General features: G+C 49.1%; 1 protein-coding gene across 4 annotated transcripts; it reads right to left on the bottom strand.

The window, feature by feature from the left end:
* Window positions 1-1,804: 1,804 nt before the first annotated feature.
* On the bottom strand, window positions 1,805-17,998 carry ITGA10 (integrin subunit alpha 10). 4 transcript variants are annotated; one of them, XM_029228389.1, is made up of 30 exons: window positions 17,542-17,998; window positions 15,915-16,026; window positions 15,606-15,715; window positions 14,917-15,008; window positions 14,576-14,690; window positions 13,735-13,862; window positions 13,415-13,563; window positions 12,613-12,763; window positions 12,244-12,409; window positions 12,032-12,105; window positions 11,656-11,800; window positions 11,278-11,426; window positions 10,912-11,055; window positions 10,572-10,775; window positions 10,139-10,269; window positions 9,239-9,405; window positions 9,000-9,142; window positions 8,450-8,563; window positions 8,163-8,248; window positions 7,867-8,008; window positions 7,626-7,718; window positions 7,399-7,475; window positions 7,150-7,239; window positions 6,627-6,711; window positions 6,342-6,455; window positions 6,001-6,081; window positions 5,740-5,853; window positions 4,093-4,188; window positions 3,705-3,818; window positions 1,805-3,407 (listed from the first exon to the last, which is right to left on the bottom strand). In XM_029228389.1, exons 1-30 carry the CDS (start codon window positions 17,591-17,593, stop codon window positions 3,342-3,344), a joined length of 3,504 nt encoding a protein of 1,167 aa, XP_029084222.1. In that variant the 5' UTR covers window positions 17,594-17,998; the 3' UTR covers window positions 1,805-3,341. The 4 variants fall into 4 exon arrangements, with proteins under 4 accessions (XP_029084222.1, XP_029084219.1, XP_029084221.1 ...); XM_029228386.1 differs by lacking the exons at window positions 14,576-14,690; window positions 14,917-15,008; window positions 15,606-15,715; window positions 15,915-16,026; window positions 17,542-17,998 and having other exon boundaries at window positions 1,817-2,911; window positions 3,807-3,818; window positions 13,415-14,449; XM_029228388.1 differs by lacking the exons at window positions 14,576-14,690; window positions 14,917-15,008; window positions 15,606-15,715; window positions 15,915-16,026; window positions 17,542-17,998 and having other exon boundaries at window positions 2,719-3,407; window positions 5,788-5,853; window positions 13,415-14,449.
* Between the last annotated feature and the right edge of the window lie 197 nt (window positions 17,999-18,195).

Below are 18,195 nucleotides of genomic sequence, written 5' to 3'. Positions count from 1 at the left end.
AAGAAGGATTTGAAGAGAGCAGTTTGGAAACGGGAGGAGATTGTAGTGCCGAGCAAAGGACCGAGCGTGGATGATGCACGACCCACCGCAACGTGGAGAAAGGGGACCAGGCCTAATATCCCAACGCACCTCTACGTTAGTAAAGGGCACAGGGAGAGGAGCGATTTTTTTTATTCTAAGCATTCCCTTCCACAAAAATACGCACAAAACCGTCTTCATTATTTCCACTGCCCTTTAAATTCAGATTCTCAGCAATTCGTGCTTGAACAGTCAGTCTACCCGTCTCTCTTTTCTCCTCCCTTCAGCCAGAGAGAGCACACTCAAATGCATGTGAAAGCCTACAGGATAAAGGTCAGAGTTCTTAACGTAGTTTACTAGGCTCATCTGGAGCTGCACTCTGCCTGTTCAAGTCTCATCTCTCACTACTTTCACAAACAGCCTAATGCTCAGGCTGCTCCAATCTACTACAGTTCCCTTCCCGACTGGTGATTAATCCTCCCTGGAATGCCTCCTCTCACACTTGGTGGCCCCTCAAGACTTTTTTTTTTTTTTTCCTGTAAACTTTTAAAGTCCCTCCAACCTCACCTAAAAAAGTGTGCCTCTTGTGTGCGACACATTTCTAATACTGATATTTCGTCTAGCAACCAGCTCTCTGTATTTTCCATTATATGTTTACATGTTTGTTTCCCCTACTAGACTGGGCTCTTTGATGGTAGGAGTTGCATTTTATATTATTCAAATTGCCTAGCACATATTAGGTGCTTAATGTCTGATGAGTGAATGAACAAAAGAATGAATAAAGGAACAAAGGAGCAACGATGAGAAGAAAGCAACACCTGTGTGTCTGAGGAGAGCCTGGTGTTTCTACAGTTGCTTCTCAAACTGGCTCTGCTTCAAAGGAAGAAAGAGGTAACAGGCTTTTTGAAGAACAGGTTGGGGTTAGAGAAAGTCCCATTCTGGCGCTGAGGAAGAGAGAAGACAGGGATCTCTAGGTGGAGAAAAATATTAAAAGTGCTTTTTTAATCATGTGGAGAGAGAATTAGATGAACCAGTCCTCAAGGATACCCATCTCCCTTTGCAGGCTGACTGGGGATAAAGAGGGGAAATCTGTCAACATAACCATGGCCTCAGTCCTTGCCCCAGAAACAAGTGTGCTGCATAAATGTTGATCAAACTATAGCCTATATGAATTGTACTAAGGGCCACCATGGATCCTCCTGCCACAAAATAACTGACCAGCTTGGCACAGAATGGTTGTCCCAGCCTAATAGGCCAGGTAACTATAACAATAGTTACCATTTATTAAGTACTTACTATATGTTCACTTTACTTGAATCATCTCATTTAGTCCTCACAACCCTAATAAGTTGAAAGTCAAGAAAGTCAAGACATCGAGAAGTTAAATCTGTTCAAGGTCAAGCAGGATTTAAGTGGTAGAGCTTAGATTTAAACCCAAGTCTGTCTTCATTCTTAACCACTGCTCTACACAGCTTTTTATCTGAGCCTCAGGGTAGTTATGACTTGCCCAAAGCCACTTAGCTCATAAATGGCAGACCTGGGATTTCGGTATAGGCCTATGTGTTTACCAAACCTACACATTTACACTCTACGCTCATTTAAGTAGGTGAGGATTGCAGGAGGCTAGAGTACATCTCCAGTGGGAGAGTCACAGAAAACATTTCAAATACTTCATAACCTTGCCTTCCAGGGACTCAATTGTATAAGGTCTCAAGGTAAACCGAGACTCCACCTCTCACCGTTTGTGAGCAGTCTATATCCCAGGGAACTCAAAGAGAGCCAGAAGTCATTTGACACTGAACTTTATTTGTTCTGACCATCTGATATACTGTCTACCCTGCTAGGAAACAGAGACAATGCTGTCTGCAAAAGGCCAGAGACATGCCAAAATAAACACTGTGACCAGATCTCAAGAACAGCCCTGGAGGACAGAGTCTGTGGCGGCTAGTCAACTGCGCAATCGGGTCCCCTCTCTTCTCAGCTCTGAATGGGTGCTGATTCTTCAAATGGCTGTCAGAGCTGCCCTCTGGAGACCAGTAACTAACTTTGGTGTCCAAAGTCTTGATTACAGAGAACTGTATGTTACCCAGTTGTCAATGAGAATCCACTTCTTTTTACTGGCCATGACCAAAAAATGGGAGTCAGGTGGTGGGGTGGTCCAGAGATAGAAACTAACTTGAGAATTTCCAGTAAACATCAAGCAAGGGCTGTCCAACTGATTGTACCAGAGAAGCCCTACAAGGTATGACTGGAGATGCCCCAGAAACATTTCCTAGGAGCTATTTGTGCTATATAAACAGTGCCAAGTAAGTAAGGGCTTGCTTCCCAGAGACCTCTTGCAACCTACTTCAGCTTCTTCCTTAATTCAGACCCCATGGGGCTGCTGCTTCCCAAATCTAGTAAGGTGAAAGGGTTTCCCACCATCAACTCCCTTCTCTCTAGTTTCTGTAAGGAGGCTCCAAGGAGTGCTCATGAGTGTGTGAGGCCTGAGAGAGGAGAAGACTGCCTAGGGTATCCAGTCTTCTCTGTTATTCCAGCTCTAGCCACGTGGGGGCCCCTGGCTCCAGAGAATCGGGCACCCAGCTCTGGCTTTGCTCCCAGGGAAGGCTGGAGAGTTGGGAAACCCTTGCCCAGAAGGCCTGGGGCAGCTCCGTTTCACCAGCACCTGAGGGCGGGCGAGTGCACCACGAAAGTCTCAGGTTTCAGGGGGATGGCAGTTGCCTGTCTAAAGGCTTCTCTGTTCCTTGGAATTGTACAGAATGTCTCTTGTGGCTTTTCCTCCTCCCTCCTTTTTTCCTGTTGACTCTCCCCATCCGGCCCTCTGAATCACCAGACTCCACAGGAAAGCAGCAGATGTTGACTTTACTTCGTTCAAGCCAACGTCAGCTCTCTCCTGTGGAGTGGGGAGAAGGCAGGAAGGTGAGAGGTGGGAAATGGAGGAAGATAACCCTCGTCCTTTCCAAATTGTGAGGGAGGATGTAGAGGGAAACTGAAAGAAGTCAGGGACCTAGGCAAAAAATTCTTAATTCCCGGGGATGGGGAAAAAAGGACCCTACACTAAGGTCCCAGTGTTGGCTCTGGAACCAGGATGGTAAGGAGGGAAGCACAGGGTGGGAGTGTTTAGTGCCAGCCCTTCTCGTCTGAGGTAAGGCCTCATCCCTTGCCAGCAGCATCCTCATGACTCAAAGGTCAAGTCAGGCTGCAGGTCTGGGGAGATAGTCCAGAGGCTTCTTCCTGTCCCATCTGAGCCCCCAAACCTCTGCTGTTATGCAAGTCTTTTGGAGAAGCTGCCAGGGAGGACTTTCTAGGGCTTTATTCTACATTCATTGCTCCAATTTCTCTTCTCTTTTTTCTTCCTCAGGGATTTTCTTACGGGCAAAGAAGCCAAGCTGTAGGGAAAGAGATAAGAGTCTTCACCAAATGCCCTGCCTGGGGACCCGGCCAACAGCCCTCAGATGTATCTGAAGTCTTCAATTTTGTTCTGCTTCCAAAACTGAGATTCAAATTTATTTTATTTGGCTTAGTTTAATTCAACCAACATTTGTGGAGGAAAGTGAAGGAGATCTGGGCATGACACCCACAGCCTGCTTAGCTGCCCAGCACAAATCCGGTTCTCCCGGCTATAATCAAGGATTCCTTAATTCATGAGCACCATGCCCCGTACTCCCCACGACAGCAGTGCTTACCTTCCAAAGGCAGAAGACAAGGAGAGCAAGCAGAAGCAGCCCTCCCAGGACACTGCCAATGAGGATCCACAGGGAGATGAGGACAGGGCGGGACTGAATTACCTCCAGGAGGCTCTGCATAGGAAGGAGAGTTGTTTTTTATTTGCACCGTTTTGCCCAGCTAGCCTCACCCAACATTGTAGCAAAGCCAGCCGCAAAATAGAAGACTAAAAGGAAAGAGACTGAGGTAGGAATGGAGGCAGTGGGACCCCACCATTCTGATTTATCACTTGACTCCCTGACTGCTGCCTAATGAAGACACCTCTGTTCTGAAAAATCTCACAGGTGCCCTTAGGCCACTGCCACTCTCACTAGTTCCACAGTTCTCAGACTCAGTCTCCAGCCCCACCTCACTCCAACGGGAGGCTTCAGTCAGCTGTAGGACACTGCCCTCCTCAGTTCCCAGCTCGAAGGTGCTGACCACTGTCAGAGACTTGAATTTGGCCTGTGAATGGAAAGACATTTAAAGTGAGCCATCATCTGAACTGGGAGATTGGGATTGATTAATATATGTATAAAAAAGATAACTAATAAGAATCTGCTGTATAAAAAAATAAATTTTAAAAAAAATTAAAAAAAAATAAAGTGAGCCATCATCAGGTGGTGATAAGGCTCTCAGAACCCTAATGGCAAAGATGAGGCTGAGGGGCACAACTTCCAGGATGTTCAAAACCAGAGGAAAAGGTTGGAGACTGATGGGGAAAGAAAAGAAGGGTAACAGATGGAAAGCCTATGGCCCTTCACATACTCTGTTTGCTCTACCTGAAATGCATTCAACTCCTCTTTCTTTGGCTAACTCCTACCCTTCCTTTAGATGTCATCCCCTCTGGGAAGTAGGAAAGTGTTCCCTCCTAACCCCCATCACCCTGGATCAGGTTATAATAGTGTTTACTTCTCTGTCTTTCACCTCTGAACTATAAGATCCTTGAGGTCAAGGGTTGTGTGTTAGTAATTTATGTGTCCCTAGTTTCTCAATAAATCTTTGTTAAAAGAATAAATAAATGGATGAAAAAAGGATACCAAAGAGAGATAAGGAGAGAACCAGAGTTAGGGAAGGATGGCCTGTCAGACTTAACTTCCCTGAAAGATGCCTACATCCCAGGGATCTTGTGTAATTCAAAGTATACGGAACATGGGAAAGCACAATATAAACCCCTAGTACTAAACAGCTGTTATAATTAAGAGGTCATTTCCCTGCTCAGGAACTCACATGTCTCCTGATTGCCTGTCATATTAGGTTCTATTTCATCTTCCTGGCTTTAAAGATCTTTGATAATCTAGATCTCTTTCACTATACAATATCACTTCCCACTACCCTCCATGCTTACCCTGCATGTAATATCAACTATTTACTCATTCATTTAATAAAAATGTATTAAATCACTACAATGAGTTAGGCATGGTGCTAAATGTTGGGGATATTCTCCTCAGTGTCTACCTAATAGAGGGCTTTTTATATAGCAGGCATTTGATGGGTTGATTGAATTTAGGTATCCTATAAATGTTGGTTGGGGCTTCCCTGGTGGCACAGTGGTTGAGAGTCCACCTGCTGATGCAGGGGACACGGGTTCGTGCCCCAGTCCGGGAAGATCCCACATGCCGCGGAGCAGCTGGGCCCGTGAGCCATGGCCGCTGAGCCTGCACGTCCGGAGCCTGTGCTTAGCAACGGGAGAGGCCACAACAGTGAGAGGCCCGCATAATGTCGGTTGATTATTGATATAACACTAAGAGATGATAAATGGAGGAAAATACAAGAACAGTAACTAGCTTCTAGTGAGTTCATCTCATTATTCACTTAGTCTTTACAACAACCCTATGAAGTAGGTCTTTTCTTCCCCATTTTAGAGATGAGGAGAAAGAAACTTAGAAAAATTAAATAACTTTGTGAGTAGGAGGCAAAGCTCGAACTTGAACATGAGTCTGTCTACCGGAAAAGGCTATGCTAAAGTCCCAGATAGGAGCAGCAGGGGAAAGCAGTGGAAAAGGAAAAGTTTACCCTTCGGAAAAATTCATTGTGAACCAGCCTCAGTAGTCCAACAGAGACCTCAGTCCCCTTTGCCAGTCGCCCAAGGTGGCACCTCATGACCTGACACCGGGAGTTGTTCCCATTCTACCAGAAGAGAGAGACACATCAGGACGCTGGGGTGGAAATATCCCTCACTCCCCACTCTACCCTCCAGCCCAAGGCTCCAAACTCTACTGCTCCCCCCCTGCATTCCCACTCTGTACCCCTTCTTCACCCTCTTGTGACTCATACCAGCCAGCTTGTGTGCTGAAGCTCCTCTGGATGCACAGGGGGCTCTGGGGGCTCAGTCAGGTTCTGCACTGTGCAGCTTGCCTAGAGGAAGATCCAACTTGAGGGACCCTCTTGATGGTGAGAGGCCGGCCACTCCAGGCTGAGCAGGAGCACACCACCCACACTCTTGTAGTTCTTCCCTGGGTGATCCCTTTCTTTCTTCTCAACGAAGCGACATATGTGAAAGAAAGGCGCCCCCAGGGAGGGAGGAGCCCTGAGAGCAGTGACCCAGGATGCTGGGAGCTGGGTGAGTCCACCAAATCAAGATGGCAGGGTTCCATACGCCCCTAGCCCAGACTCACATTGTTAGTGATGACTTGAGACAGTGACAGGAAGTAATTGCCCCCATGGGCCACAGCTGGAAGGAGGGCTGAGATGATGAGGCCACTGACCACATAGCAGCCAAGGTTCTGAACCTAAAAGGAGGATTGGAAATGGGAAGAGGTGAGAGACAGAGAAAGACTCTTCCTCATCTGTTCCCCTTTACCCTCAATACCACTGAAATCTAAGAGAGACTCCTCCCATCCTTTTCCCAGGAACTCCTCCCCCTCCCTCTGCTTATGCCAAGGTCCCCTCCAGCTTCTCACCCTAAGAGTGGTTTTGAATTCAGGGCCAGGGCCCACTGGGAGGGTCCCATATGGGTGAACCTCATAGCGGTGCAGAGTGGACTCACTGCGTGGACACCAAGTCAGGAAGCACATGGTCACAGCCATGACACAGACACAGGGGCACATGATCAGCACACAGACATGGATTCAGGGAAGGTAGGGCCAGCACATGGATAAAGAGATGGGGGTACATAGAGAAGACAGAAATGAGACATGACATAGACTTGGTACAAACTTTATGGCCACACCCCATATCCCATCACACCAGCTCCAACCCCCAGGGCCCAGCAAAGCCCTACAACTAGGATGCATAAGTACTATACCTAAGAAAGAAAGATGCTTAAGAGAAGCTTCAGCATGAGTGGGACTGAGGGCAAAAAGACAGAGCAGCCCTAAGGGTTTGGTGTTTGGGAACACTGAAGCACATGGAGGGAGAGGGGGGAAACATAAAGAGTATGAGTCTGGGGTCAGAATGGGGTCTCAGTGGGGGGCTGAGCCATACCTAGAGAATAGGAGGTGAGGCTCATACTGGATGTAGGCTGAGGTCTGGGCTGTGTTATCATGAAGCGTGCCATTTCTCTCCAGGCTATTGCTGTAGGGTCAGGGGGAGAGGCTCGCATCCCAGCCCTGTCTCAGACACCCCTCTCTAGAGTAAAGGAGTCACGCTGTTTCCACCCCTGCTCCCACCCGCACACCACCACCACCAAGACTCAACAGGAGAGGCCTGGGAGGAAATGCCCATTGTTCTCACCTGGTGGCAGTCAGACTCACAAGGACCTGGCTCAGGAGGAAGGAGCAGCTAAACTCAAACTCTAGCAGAAAGGTCACCTGGGGGAGAGGGACATGGTAGATTTCTCCTCATGGGACAATACAGAGGAACAGGAGCCCTTGTGTGCCTCCTTTCCTAAACTCCCAGGCCCTGCAGATTCCAGCCCCTGATCTCTCAGAGGCCCTTTCTCATCCTGGGCCCCAACTCACCTTGGCTCCAGCCTGGAAGACAGGATGCCCCACGCTGCAGAGGCGGGCATGAGGGGAAGGGGCTGCACACTCCACCTTCACTGGGCCGTCCCCCTGAGAGCAGAGGAAGCGGGTGGAGGCTAAGGTGGGGCTGCAACTGCCCTCTTGCCTGCAGCCTCTAAACACAGCAAGCCTTTCCCTAGGGCCCCTCACAGACAATACCCCAATTGTCCTCCTCCCAAATTCCCTCCCCCAAGGGCACCTGAGGAGTAAAACTGGATAGGTGAAGGTTTCTGGAGAAGTTGAGACTCAGGCTAGTGTTGTAGGCATTTTCCTTCCTGTTCTTCAGAGTTGCTGACACCAGCACTTTCCGCCGACCACCTCGAACCACGAATGGGTCCTTCCTAGGAGTCGTGGATAAAAGAGAGACCAGAGTTGAAGGAGCGCCAGAAGCCTCGCTTCTGTCTTCCTGGGCAAGAAACAACCCTTCATCTCCCTTCAAGTCCCTTCTGATCTGTCTCAGGTCACCCCCATTTGGCCAGTTCATGTCCATCCCACCTGGAGCCTCTGATGTTCATATTAGCTCGAAGTACCAGATCTGTGACACATTCATTGTCAGGGCCACAGTCCTTCGAGAAGGGGACCTAGAGGAGAGAGAAGGGGCTGAGGGCTGAGAGGAAGGTGTGGGAGAAAGGAATGGGATTGAGGGAAAAGTGAAAAGAGTGGGTGCCCAAGTTAGATTTCACTGTGATCTCATGTCTCCTCCCTCCACTTTCTCTTGAATTCACTGAGAAGGGCAGTGTTGGGACCCAGGGCAGGGCAGGGCAGGGCTTGGCACTTCTGACCAGCTTTCGTATGGAGGTAGGTGAGCCCTCATCCAGCACAGGCCCTGGCTTTGTGGTGTTGTCCAAAGCAAAGGTCACAGTCAAGGCCACTGGCCGGAGGTAATCTGATGTATCCTAAGAGAAACCAGAGTCAAGGATCATGGGGAGCCAGGATTAGGGATACGACCCAGGAATCCTAGCAGAATGTGATAATTATGGTGATATTTACTGAGCACTTTCTGTGTGCTGGGCACTGTCCTAAGGTTTTATCAATACTATTACATTTAATTCTAAGACAGCTAACTCCTAACTCCTATTTTGTAGTTGTTATTATCATCCCCCCTTTTCAGGCAAGGAAACTAAGGTTTGCAGGTTATATGAGTTCCCAGAATTCACAGGTGGTAAACGGCAGAGCAGGATTCAAACCCAGATCAGCCTGACTCCACAGTCTGATCTTTCTCACTTTGCTGACTCTGGCTTTCTTGCCGATCCAGCAGAAAGTCCTCCCTCTGATCCAGCCTTCTTCTCACTCCCAGGCCCTGATGCAAAGCAGTTCCTGCCCCCTCCTCACCAGCACATGGAAGTGCAGCGGCTCACAAGTGATAGTCCCCACACTGAGCCGGAGCCGCCGAGGGGACAGCCTCTGGCCAGAGCCGTCAAATGCTGCACGGGCCCCAGCTGTCCACTCATCCAGCGATGCTGTGAACCGCACATCTGAATGGGGCAGGCAAGAGTGCAGGTGGAGTGGGGTCCCAAGACCATGGCAGGCAAGGGGTTGAGAGCTGCCTAGCATGCACTCTAGTCACTCACGGAATTGGCGATCCCAGCGACCGGGAGTGCGGGAGGTCACTTGGAAGCAAAGGGCTGCGGATAAGCAGGCTGCCTCCTGGCTGCGTCGCTTGCAGTCCCTCTGAACCACACTGATGGCCGGCGGGGTCACATCCAGTGAAGGGGCCAGGTGGACAATGGGCCGGGAGCTGGGAACAGGGTGGGAAAGAAAGTCTAGCAGAGGGAAGAAAACCCTTTGAGAAAGGCAGTCCCCAGTGTCTGCCTCCCTGAGGTCAAAGGAAAGAATAAGGAGCTAGGGGACACATGTGTCCGCCTCCCCTGAACCTTCTGACAGAAGTAAGATAACAGCTAACATTTTTTTTAATTAATTTATTTTTATTTTTGGCTGCCTGGGTCTTCACTGCTGCGTGTGGCCTTTCTCTCTAGCTGCGGCGAGCAGGGACTACTCTTGGCCTTGGTGCATGGGCTTCTCATTGCGGTGGCCTCTCCCATTGCAGAGCATGGGTTCTAGGTGTGTGGGTTTCAGTAGTTGTGGTACGCGGGCTCAGCAGTTGTGGTGCATGGGCTTAGTTGCTCCGCGGCATGTGGGATCCTCCTGTACCAGGGATCGAACCCTTGCCCCCTGCATTGGCAGGCGGATTCTTAACCACTGCACCACCAGGCAAGTCCCAATAGCTAACATTTAATCAGCACTTGCCGTGTGCTAGGCACTGTGTTTAGATCTTTTCACAGATTATAGCGTTTAATCCTCACAACAAACCTCTAAGGCAGGTACGATTATTATTCCCATTTTATAAACTAGGAAACGGAGGCACAGAGTAAGTTGATCAAGAAAGCCAAATGTAACTTTGTGATTCCAAAGCCCTTGCTTTTAACAGCTATGCCATGCTGTCTACTGCTACCTGAGCTGGGGCCACTCACCTGAGCAGGATGGCTGCCCCTTGGGCACCCACAGCAACATCTACCAGGTCATCTCCATCCAGATCTAACCGGCCATCCACACTTCGGCCAAAGTAGCTGAGGGCCTGTGGCATGGAGACAGCAGCAATCCGCTGAGAGGGAGAGAGGAGACACTGAGCAGAGACTCACACAACTGGTTTCCCAGGCCTCCCACCTGGCTTTTTCTAATTCTCCCCTCAGGCATGAGGAGGAATGAGAGAAACTTGCCTGTGTTCAGGAGTCTCTAGTATACAGCAACATGTTTCCTACCCCACCGCCTCACCTTTTTGACTACTGATAAAAAAGGCACTTGTTCAGTTTGGGTCTCAAGCCCAGGGGAGCAATGATAACCAAAGGGTGCACCTCCTTTCCCCTTCCTCCCACCATGCCCCTGCCTCGTCGGGGCACTCCTGACCTGGGCAGGACAGGGCTTGACTCCACTCTGGGTCCCGTGATAGAGGTACAGTGCTCCACGGTGCCCATCCTCCAGGGGTGCTCCCATAGCCACATCAGCAAAACCATCTTGGTTCAGATCAGGAAGGGCAGCCATGGCAAAGCCAAACCGAGCATCCTGCGGGGGTTCTGGCTGAAGTGTTCCCTGGAGTGTCAGCAAGGACTGCTGGTGGAGGTGAGGAGAAGGCAGAAGATGCTGATTTGACAGTCCCAACCTCTCAGCCAGCCCTCAAATGTGTGTGCCTTCCCTCACTCCCTTTGCCCCCCACAGACAAGTTCTAGGGTATCCCAGCAAGTCTCACCTGGCCCACCAGATACACATAAACACGTCCTGTCTCCTTGTTCTGGGGCCCCAGGAACATGGGGGCAGCCACAAGCAAGACGTCAGTTGTTCCATCCCCATCCGTATCCAATGGGCAGAGCTCACTGCCAAAGTACGAGCCAATCTGGAGAGCGGTGGGTAGTGGTGACCCCAGAGGAAAGGGAAGGCAAGATTATGGACAAGTGGGAAGCACCTGCCAATCTGGTCCTCACATCCCTGACAGACTCTGCCAACCAGAATTCAACACAGACTTTTAAGGCCCCTCTCTTGTCCCTTCACTCTCTTCCCCCCACAGCCTGAAGGTCCCTCAGGAGCCAAGGGTCTCACCCTCCCTTGAATGCCCTACCTGCTCCCCCTGGAGGCTCTGGGCGACCCTCACAGCCCCATCTTTCTTAAGCTGGAAGGCGATGACCTTTCCTCGATGTCTAAACCGAGGAGCTCCTGAGAGAAAGAGGCGGTGTCCACCCCGCAAAAGCATGGAGGAAACTGAGTAACCTAGAAGTGGACAAGGAATCGGGGGTGAAAGGGAAAGAAGATGGGGTCAGAGTAGGAGGTTTCCCTAAAGGCACAGAAGGGGGTCCCAAAGGAAGGTAGCAGGAGATCAGTGAGAAACTGCATGAGTTAAGAGTGAGTACCTTATACCCTCCATCCCACCCTCCGCACTGAGGAAGCATTTTTTTTTCCCCCTCCACCGTCTAATCCTTTGCAGCTCTCTGCTACTCACCCAGGTAGGCTGCATGGTTCTGCAACGCAGGGGGGAACTCATCTTCCAGGGCCGTCCGTGGCGGGAAGAGGCGGCGACCTTCTTCAAGCCATAACACTGAGCCCCCCCAGTCATAAGCCCCTACCATCCCGAAGAGAATCCCATCCTGTAGGGCAGAACCAGATGGGGTCGCTGAAAAGACAGTGGGGAATAAGAAGAAAAAGCTCTCCAGGAGTGAGAGGGTCACTGAGGGCATGCTGGGGTCAGTTGGTGAGGTATAGGAAGGTCAGCATGGACATCGGTTAAAGGAGGAATCCAGAAGAGCCCTGGGGTTGAAGCTGTCTGAGTTAGAGGCTGGAAGGAGTCAGATGTTGAGAGGGGTCAGAGTCTGTCCAACCTTTAGCCGATGAGTAGAGAAACCAATCTGAGACATTTCCAGCCCAAAGGAGCTTTCATTTTCTCCGTGGGACCCTTGAGTGTGAGAAAACATCATAAGGCAATATAAGGGAAGACCGTTTCCCCTTTGACCTTCTGAACTTATTCCAGAAGACCACCTATACCCCAGAACTCCCCCTACCCTGTCCTCTGTTTCTCCAGGGTAATCATTACCCTCAAGGCCAAAAATCCGGTCCCCTAATGCATCCACAATGTCAGTCAGTGCTGCTTCATCTGTGACATTGAAGAAGAATCTCTCGTCTGGATCACTGGCAATAGCTCTGATTTCCCGCAGGAAAGTGCTGGGGTCTCGCTGCCGCCGGAGGTAGTGACCAAGGACCTGGGGTCAGGAGATAAAGGTGGGGTCTGCTAGCTGTGTGCTGTGAGATGGTAAAGCTGTACAGGACACAGCCAACTAAAGAGAAGAAAGGGAATACGGCTGATGTCTGGGAAGTGGTCAATGCCCGTTTTCCTTAAGTTCCCAGTCCTCAGTGTCACCCCCCCCAATCCCTTCTATCATTCCAGATCCAGAGCTGTTCTCACCGCAATCCCATAGCGTGTCACTCTGCCAGCTTCGCAGGCCTTTAGTGCTGTAGGAAGTTCCTCTCCATCATGTGACTCTCCATCAGTGACAACCACCAGTAGCCTGGCAGCCTCTGGTCGGCCCCCACGGGACTGACTGAATCCTTCTGTGCTGAGAAGAGAGAGAAAGGAGTGAGGTGTGATCAGACGTGTGCAGATAGATACACATACACACAGTACTTAACACTGTCAGCAGTTCACCGAGGCCAGGCCTCTTGCCTTTTAGCCCATTTCCCCAACTGTCTAGCGCAGAGACTGGCATACAGTAAGAGCTCAAACGTCTGAATGTCATAGAACATATAGAGCAGCATATCATCAATGCAAGTAAGTATAAAATCCATTCACTCATAGATTCATTCAGCAAATATTGTATTTAGGAGGACAAATATTAAGGGAACGTAGAATAAAGGAGAATGGTCAGGTCAGAGGAGTCTTCCCAGAGATGAGTTTTGTCACATTTGGAAAATGGGCTAGGACATGAGTGGTGGAAAACCCGAGGGCCAAGAGCAAAGTGGGAGTGGAGGTATATAGACAGACAGAATTCTGTCTGCAGAGATAAATAAAGCAGAAACATGGAGAGACACAGACACAGACAATTTGTAGAAATGCAATGAGTGCGATGACAGCCAATTTAGCCTTCCCCCACCTACATTAGCGTGCAAAAAAAAAATAAGCTGGCAAGACATCTTGGGATGTACACACTGCACTCCAAAGCCTCCCCTAACCCTTCTGGCTTCCCACACCCCCCTTCCCAGTGCCTCACCAGGCCATCATTATTGCTTGAGCAGTCTTTGTTTCTCGTCCCTCCCGCCGGCTCAGGTTCCTTGCTGCTCTCACCACTTCTTCTTTGGTTCGGAAATCTCCCAGGGACCACTCATGTACAGAGCTCTCCCCATACTGTACCAGTCCCACCTGAGAATAAAGTGTGCACTCTAATGGAGTGTGTGTATGGGGGTGGGGGGTGGAGAAGGTATGCGAGGGAGGGGAGACGAGCACCTGGATACTACTGAAGATGCTACCTACGTTTATCTCCTCTCTCCCTGTCTCTCCCCCTCCAAGCCCTTCCATGTTGCCTTCTCTTACCTGTATCTGCTCCGGGTCAATAAATAATCTCCCTACTAGTCTTCGCAGGAAGGTCTGAACTTCAGACCAGGGGTAGATGCTGTTGGAGCCATCCAACACAATGACGACATCCATGTATGTGGGACAGCCTAGGAGGAGGGGTATGGTGATGGGGAACAGAGGGGTAAAGGACATTGGGCATGGGGACAACAAGGGAAGAGGTCACAGGAGGGCACATTTAATTCAAACATTTATTAGGCACTTTTACATATATGGAAGATAGTGTGCCAGGTCCTGGGTAAATATAAAAACGAATAAAAGAGAAGATGGGCATATATACAATTGACTAAAAAAACAAAGAAGAAGGAATCAAACGCTAGTAGAAACATAGCACCACTCTATGATGTGAGAGAAAAAAGGAGGGTCAGTCCTGATGGTGGAGAATCAAAGGAGGCAGCGACTGAGAAGATACTGAAGGCTGGAGATGTTTGAGGAGAGGAGACAAAACAGGAAGGCATTCGGGTGGAGAACACTTTAAACAAAAAGAGATGGAGGTATAAAAATAGATGACACATAGGAGAATGGTGAGGTGAAGGCTATAGCCAAGGTGCAGGGTATGAAGGGATATAGTGAGAGCTGAGTTTTTGAAGTTGATTAAGTCAGTTCATGGAGTCTTGACGACCTGGTAAAGAGTCTGAATTCTCATCTGTTAGGAAACATGGAGCTTTTGTGGACATGTTAGGTAGCAGTGAGGATAAGCCATGCAGTTCCCCTGTCAAGCATCACACCCTGTGGCCCCATCTTTTTCCCACCCTGCACCCCATTCTAGGGGCTGAGTCCTCAGGCCCTTCTCCTGGCTCACGTTGTACAGTGGGTGCCAGGCTTCCCTGGGGCCGGAACGAAGCATCTACACGGGCACATATCCCAGAACTGAAGACAGATGAGCCACAAGCACGAGACCAGAGAGGGGCACAAGCCTGGGGATGGGTAGAGGAAAGAGTTACTCCCAGGCTTGGGAGGGCACCCTCAGAACACGCTCTTTGTCAAAAGAGGCATTGAGACCACTCCCCAAGACCCCCCTCCTTGCTTTCTAGGGTTTTTAACTCCTTGACCCCTCCACATAGACCAGTTTCCCTTATCATACCACCCTTTTCTCTACCACAAACCGTCAGAGACCCCGCCACCACCCTTTCCTCAGCTTACCATGAATCCCCCATCACCAACTGTCTCCAGTAGAGACATCCCCAGGTGCATATTCACAGCAGGACGAGATGAATTTCCCAGTGGATAGTCACCTGGTTGGAGTGGAGTGGAAGAGCATGAGACCATGGGGTCACAGATGGGGTGACTGAGTTCAGGATGATTTTGGAAGAGGATGAGAAGAGGTCCGGATCAAGTCAGGAAGAGGAGTACATGGGATATGGAGGTAAAGAAGTAAGGTGTGATATCACTCGTATGTGGAGTCTAACTTTTTTTAATGTTATCTATGAACTTATTTACAAAACAGAAACAGACTCACAGATTTTGAAAACAAACTTATGGCTACCAAAGGGGAAACATGGAGGGGGGAGGGATAAATTAGGAGCTTGGGATTAACATACACACACTACTATATATAAAATAGATAATCAACAAGGACCTACTGTATAGCACAGGGAACTCTACTCAGTATTCTATAATAACCTATATGGGAAAAGAATCTGAAAAAGAATGAATATATGTATATGTATAACTAAATCACTTTGCTGTACACCTGAAACTAACACAACATTGTAAATCAACTATGCTCCAAAACACTTAAAAACAAAAAAAAAAAGTGAGGTGTAAGGGGTCAAAGCTACTAGTGTATCAAGGTTAGGGGTTAGGAGTGGAAGAGTGACGAGTCTTCTTACCCAAGTGGCCCTTGGCACATGGGGCATTGTGGGAGCCCCCTACAGGGCAGCGATAAACATCCCCCCTTCGGTCGCCTGAAGGCCCATCCCAGGGCGCACCCACCAACATCCTGGGAGGAGGAAATGAATACAAGCATAGCGTAAATATGACACTTGAGATAGGCCAGAGGGAAAGGGCATGGTGACGGCAAGTCTAGAGCCCCAGCCATTTCCAAAAAACCAGATTAGTTTATATTTCCATCTACCTTGCCTCCCCTTTAACAGCTCTATCACAGTCCCAATCCCACGGCCCCCTGGTTTCCTCCTCACCATCGGCGTCCACCCCCAACATGTTGTAAGACACTGTATCCAAATTCAGCCTCCGGTGGCCCTGGAAATAGGCGTGGGTGATGCACGTCCAGGTTAAAGGGGGAGCAGAGACCTGGGGGGCCAGGATCATAAGGTTAGCAGGAATCAGCCAGAGAACCTAATGAATGCCCAGAGGTACAACCAGAGAGAAACCGTGGAGGGAACTTTTTGATCTCAGCCTATCTCCCTTCTTTTTACTCATAAGCTGCCCTGGACTCTGTGAATGTCATATACTCCAAGCAAGGATGATTTTCTTCCTGTGTTTGGGTCCAGATGTCTAACCTGTGGCCCTCTGCCATGCTGTTGCACAGATGTATTTCCATTCCTATCCCCCAAATTTCATTTACAGACATGTCTGGAAGGGTCAAGTTCCCCTTTTCTACATCATTCCTCCTACACATCCTCCTCTCCAAGCTGTGAGGGTCAAAAGAGGGAGAAGGCCTTTCTGCAGCCCCAGAACAACTATTCCTTACAAATTCTCCCCAAACCCAGGACCATAGGGAAAACAAGAGGAGGTTAGTGAACACTGCATGTCTGGGTCTCTTCTTCTCTTCCTGTCTCTTCTTGACTCCCAGTATCATTGTTACACTCTCACTCTCTTTCTCCAATGTCTAGGTCTCTGGCTGATTCCAGCCCTGGAAACCTCAGTGGTAATTAACTGGGTGGAGCCACTTGCCTACATCCATGGTTTGCCATACATCCTTTCCAAGGGTCCCATCACTCCCAAAGTTTCTCACGATCCACTTCCTTTGTAATTCATCCCCCCTCCCAACTGCCCCCTGCCTACTTGCATTTCTTCCTTAACTCTCAGCCCACTCTAAAGACCCCCTCAATCATGTTCTTGCTGACTCTTCCCTCCCAACCCCAATCTGTTTAAAATCAGAGCTGGTATTTTAGGAAACGAAGATTACAGGGCACTGATGAGGAAAAATTCCAGGCCTCTTGTCCCTCCCATGGTTCTTTCCCTGTGACTTGTTCCTTCAGGTAACCCCCACTCAGGCCACCCCACCACCACTTTCACCAATGGCTATAGCTCTGTCTCAAACCAAGCTCATTTTCAGAAAAGTGTTTTGTATGTGAGCCTTTTTGCATCCAGGAAACTGGCAAGGCTGTATGACCAGGAACTGTAGCACATTGGTTAGATAAACCCAGAGTTCTGACCACACAGTTAGTCAGTTATGTCTCAGGAACCCAGAGACCACCAAGGGCAGGGAGAAGTAGGGAGGGGGATAATAGTAATCAGACTAGCCATGTGGAAGTTCACATCATGTTTCTTTTTGGTCGCCTCACTCTTCCAGGGCTTAGGACAAGGTTTTATTTAATTGGACACAAATATTACACAAGGCACTGGACAGCTTCAGCCCTTGCCAGGCAGTCATATGTGTGGGCAAAAGAATGCAAACCCATGCGCATGTGTACACACACACCACACACACACACACACATATACACACACACACACACGAAACATAGAATCAGTTAACCTCTTAACCTAACTCCCAAAGAATTTTAACCATAAAGATCCCAATGCTAAACAATCCATATATCTTTCGTTCCCACCAGAAACCAAGACGTTAACCTCCCTCACCTGTCAGGAACATCAGGGGCAAGAACAGGTGGGGGATGAGGGGGAACTCCATGTCTGGATGTTCTCTGTCTGCGTGAGAAGTCCTCTGTGCCTCTGTCCCTCTCCTTCTCTGTTTTCTGTACTTTCCCTCCTATCCTGCCCCCTCCCACTGGCAGCTAAAAATAAAGTTGCAAGGAATGGGAGGAGTAATGGTGGGGAAGTGTGGGGAGCCCCAGACCAAGGAAAGGAGGAATGAGCGATTTTAGTGTATTTCTCTGCCTTGGTGCTGCCCCCTGGAGGCATCATCTCAGTATCCAAAGAGAACACAATTCTTGACTTTCTGTCCTTTCTTTCTCTTCCTCTTTTTTCTATCCTTTGTTGTTGCCTAGCAATAATGCTTTCCTCAGGTTTGGAATAGAAGGTAGGAGTGGGAGATAGATTCTTTTTACCTCCCAACCTTATTTATCTCAACCTGGAATATGGAAAATGAAAGAGCTGATAACAGTGATATCATTTCCCCACCTACTCAGAGTCCCAACATGTGAAGACACAGCCCACCCACAAACCAAGACTTACCATCTCCATTCCACTTAGTTCTGTTTGTGACTCTTAGCCTATGCTGCCTTATGGCATTATAGTTTTTGGAGGAACTATAAACCATGAACTGGTATGGGG

The sequence above is a fragment of the Monodon monoceros genome, unplaced genomic scaffold (assembly GCF_005190385.1).
Source record: "Monodon monoceros isolate NGI ecotype Baffin Bay Population unplaced genomic scaffold, NGI_Narwhal_1 Super_Scaffold_18, whole genome shotgun sequence".
Classification (NCBI taxonomy): Eukaryota; Metazoa; Chordata; class Mammalia; order Artiodactyla; family Monodontidae; genus Monodon; species Monodon monoceros.
The sequence above is the reverse complement of the archived record's forward strand: the minus strand, read 5'-3'. Positions and strand labels throughout refer to the sequence as shown.

Bases quoted from the DNA above. Each gene is read 5' to 3' on its own strand.
- ITGA10 (XM_029228389.1), bottom strand. From the start codon at position 17,593: ATGGAGTTCCCCCTCATCCCCCACCTGTTCTTGCCCCTGATGTTCCTG. The intron at 15,009-15,605 runs GTAAGAAGACTC...CACTCCAACCAG, and splicing joins ATGTGCCAAGGGCCACTTGG to GTGACTATCCACTGGGAAAT. The intron at 3,819-4,092 runs GTGGGGCTGGAG...CTTCCTATGCAG, and splicing joins AAGCCTCCCGTTGGAGTGAG to AGCCTCCTGGAGGTAATTCA.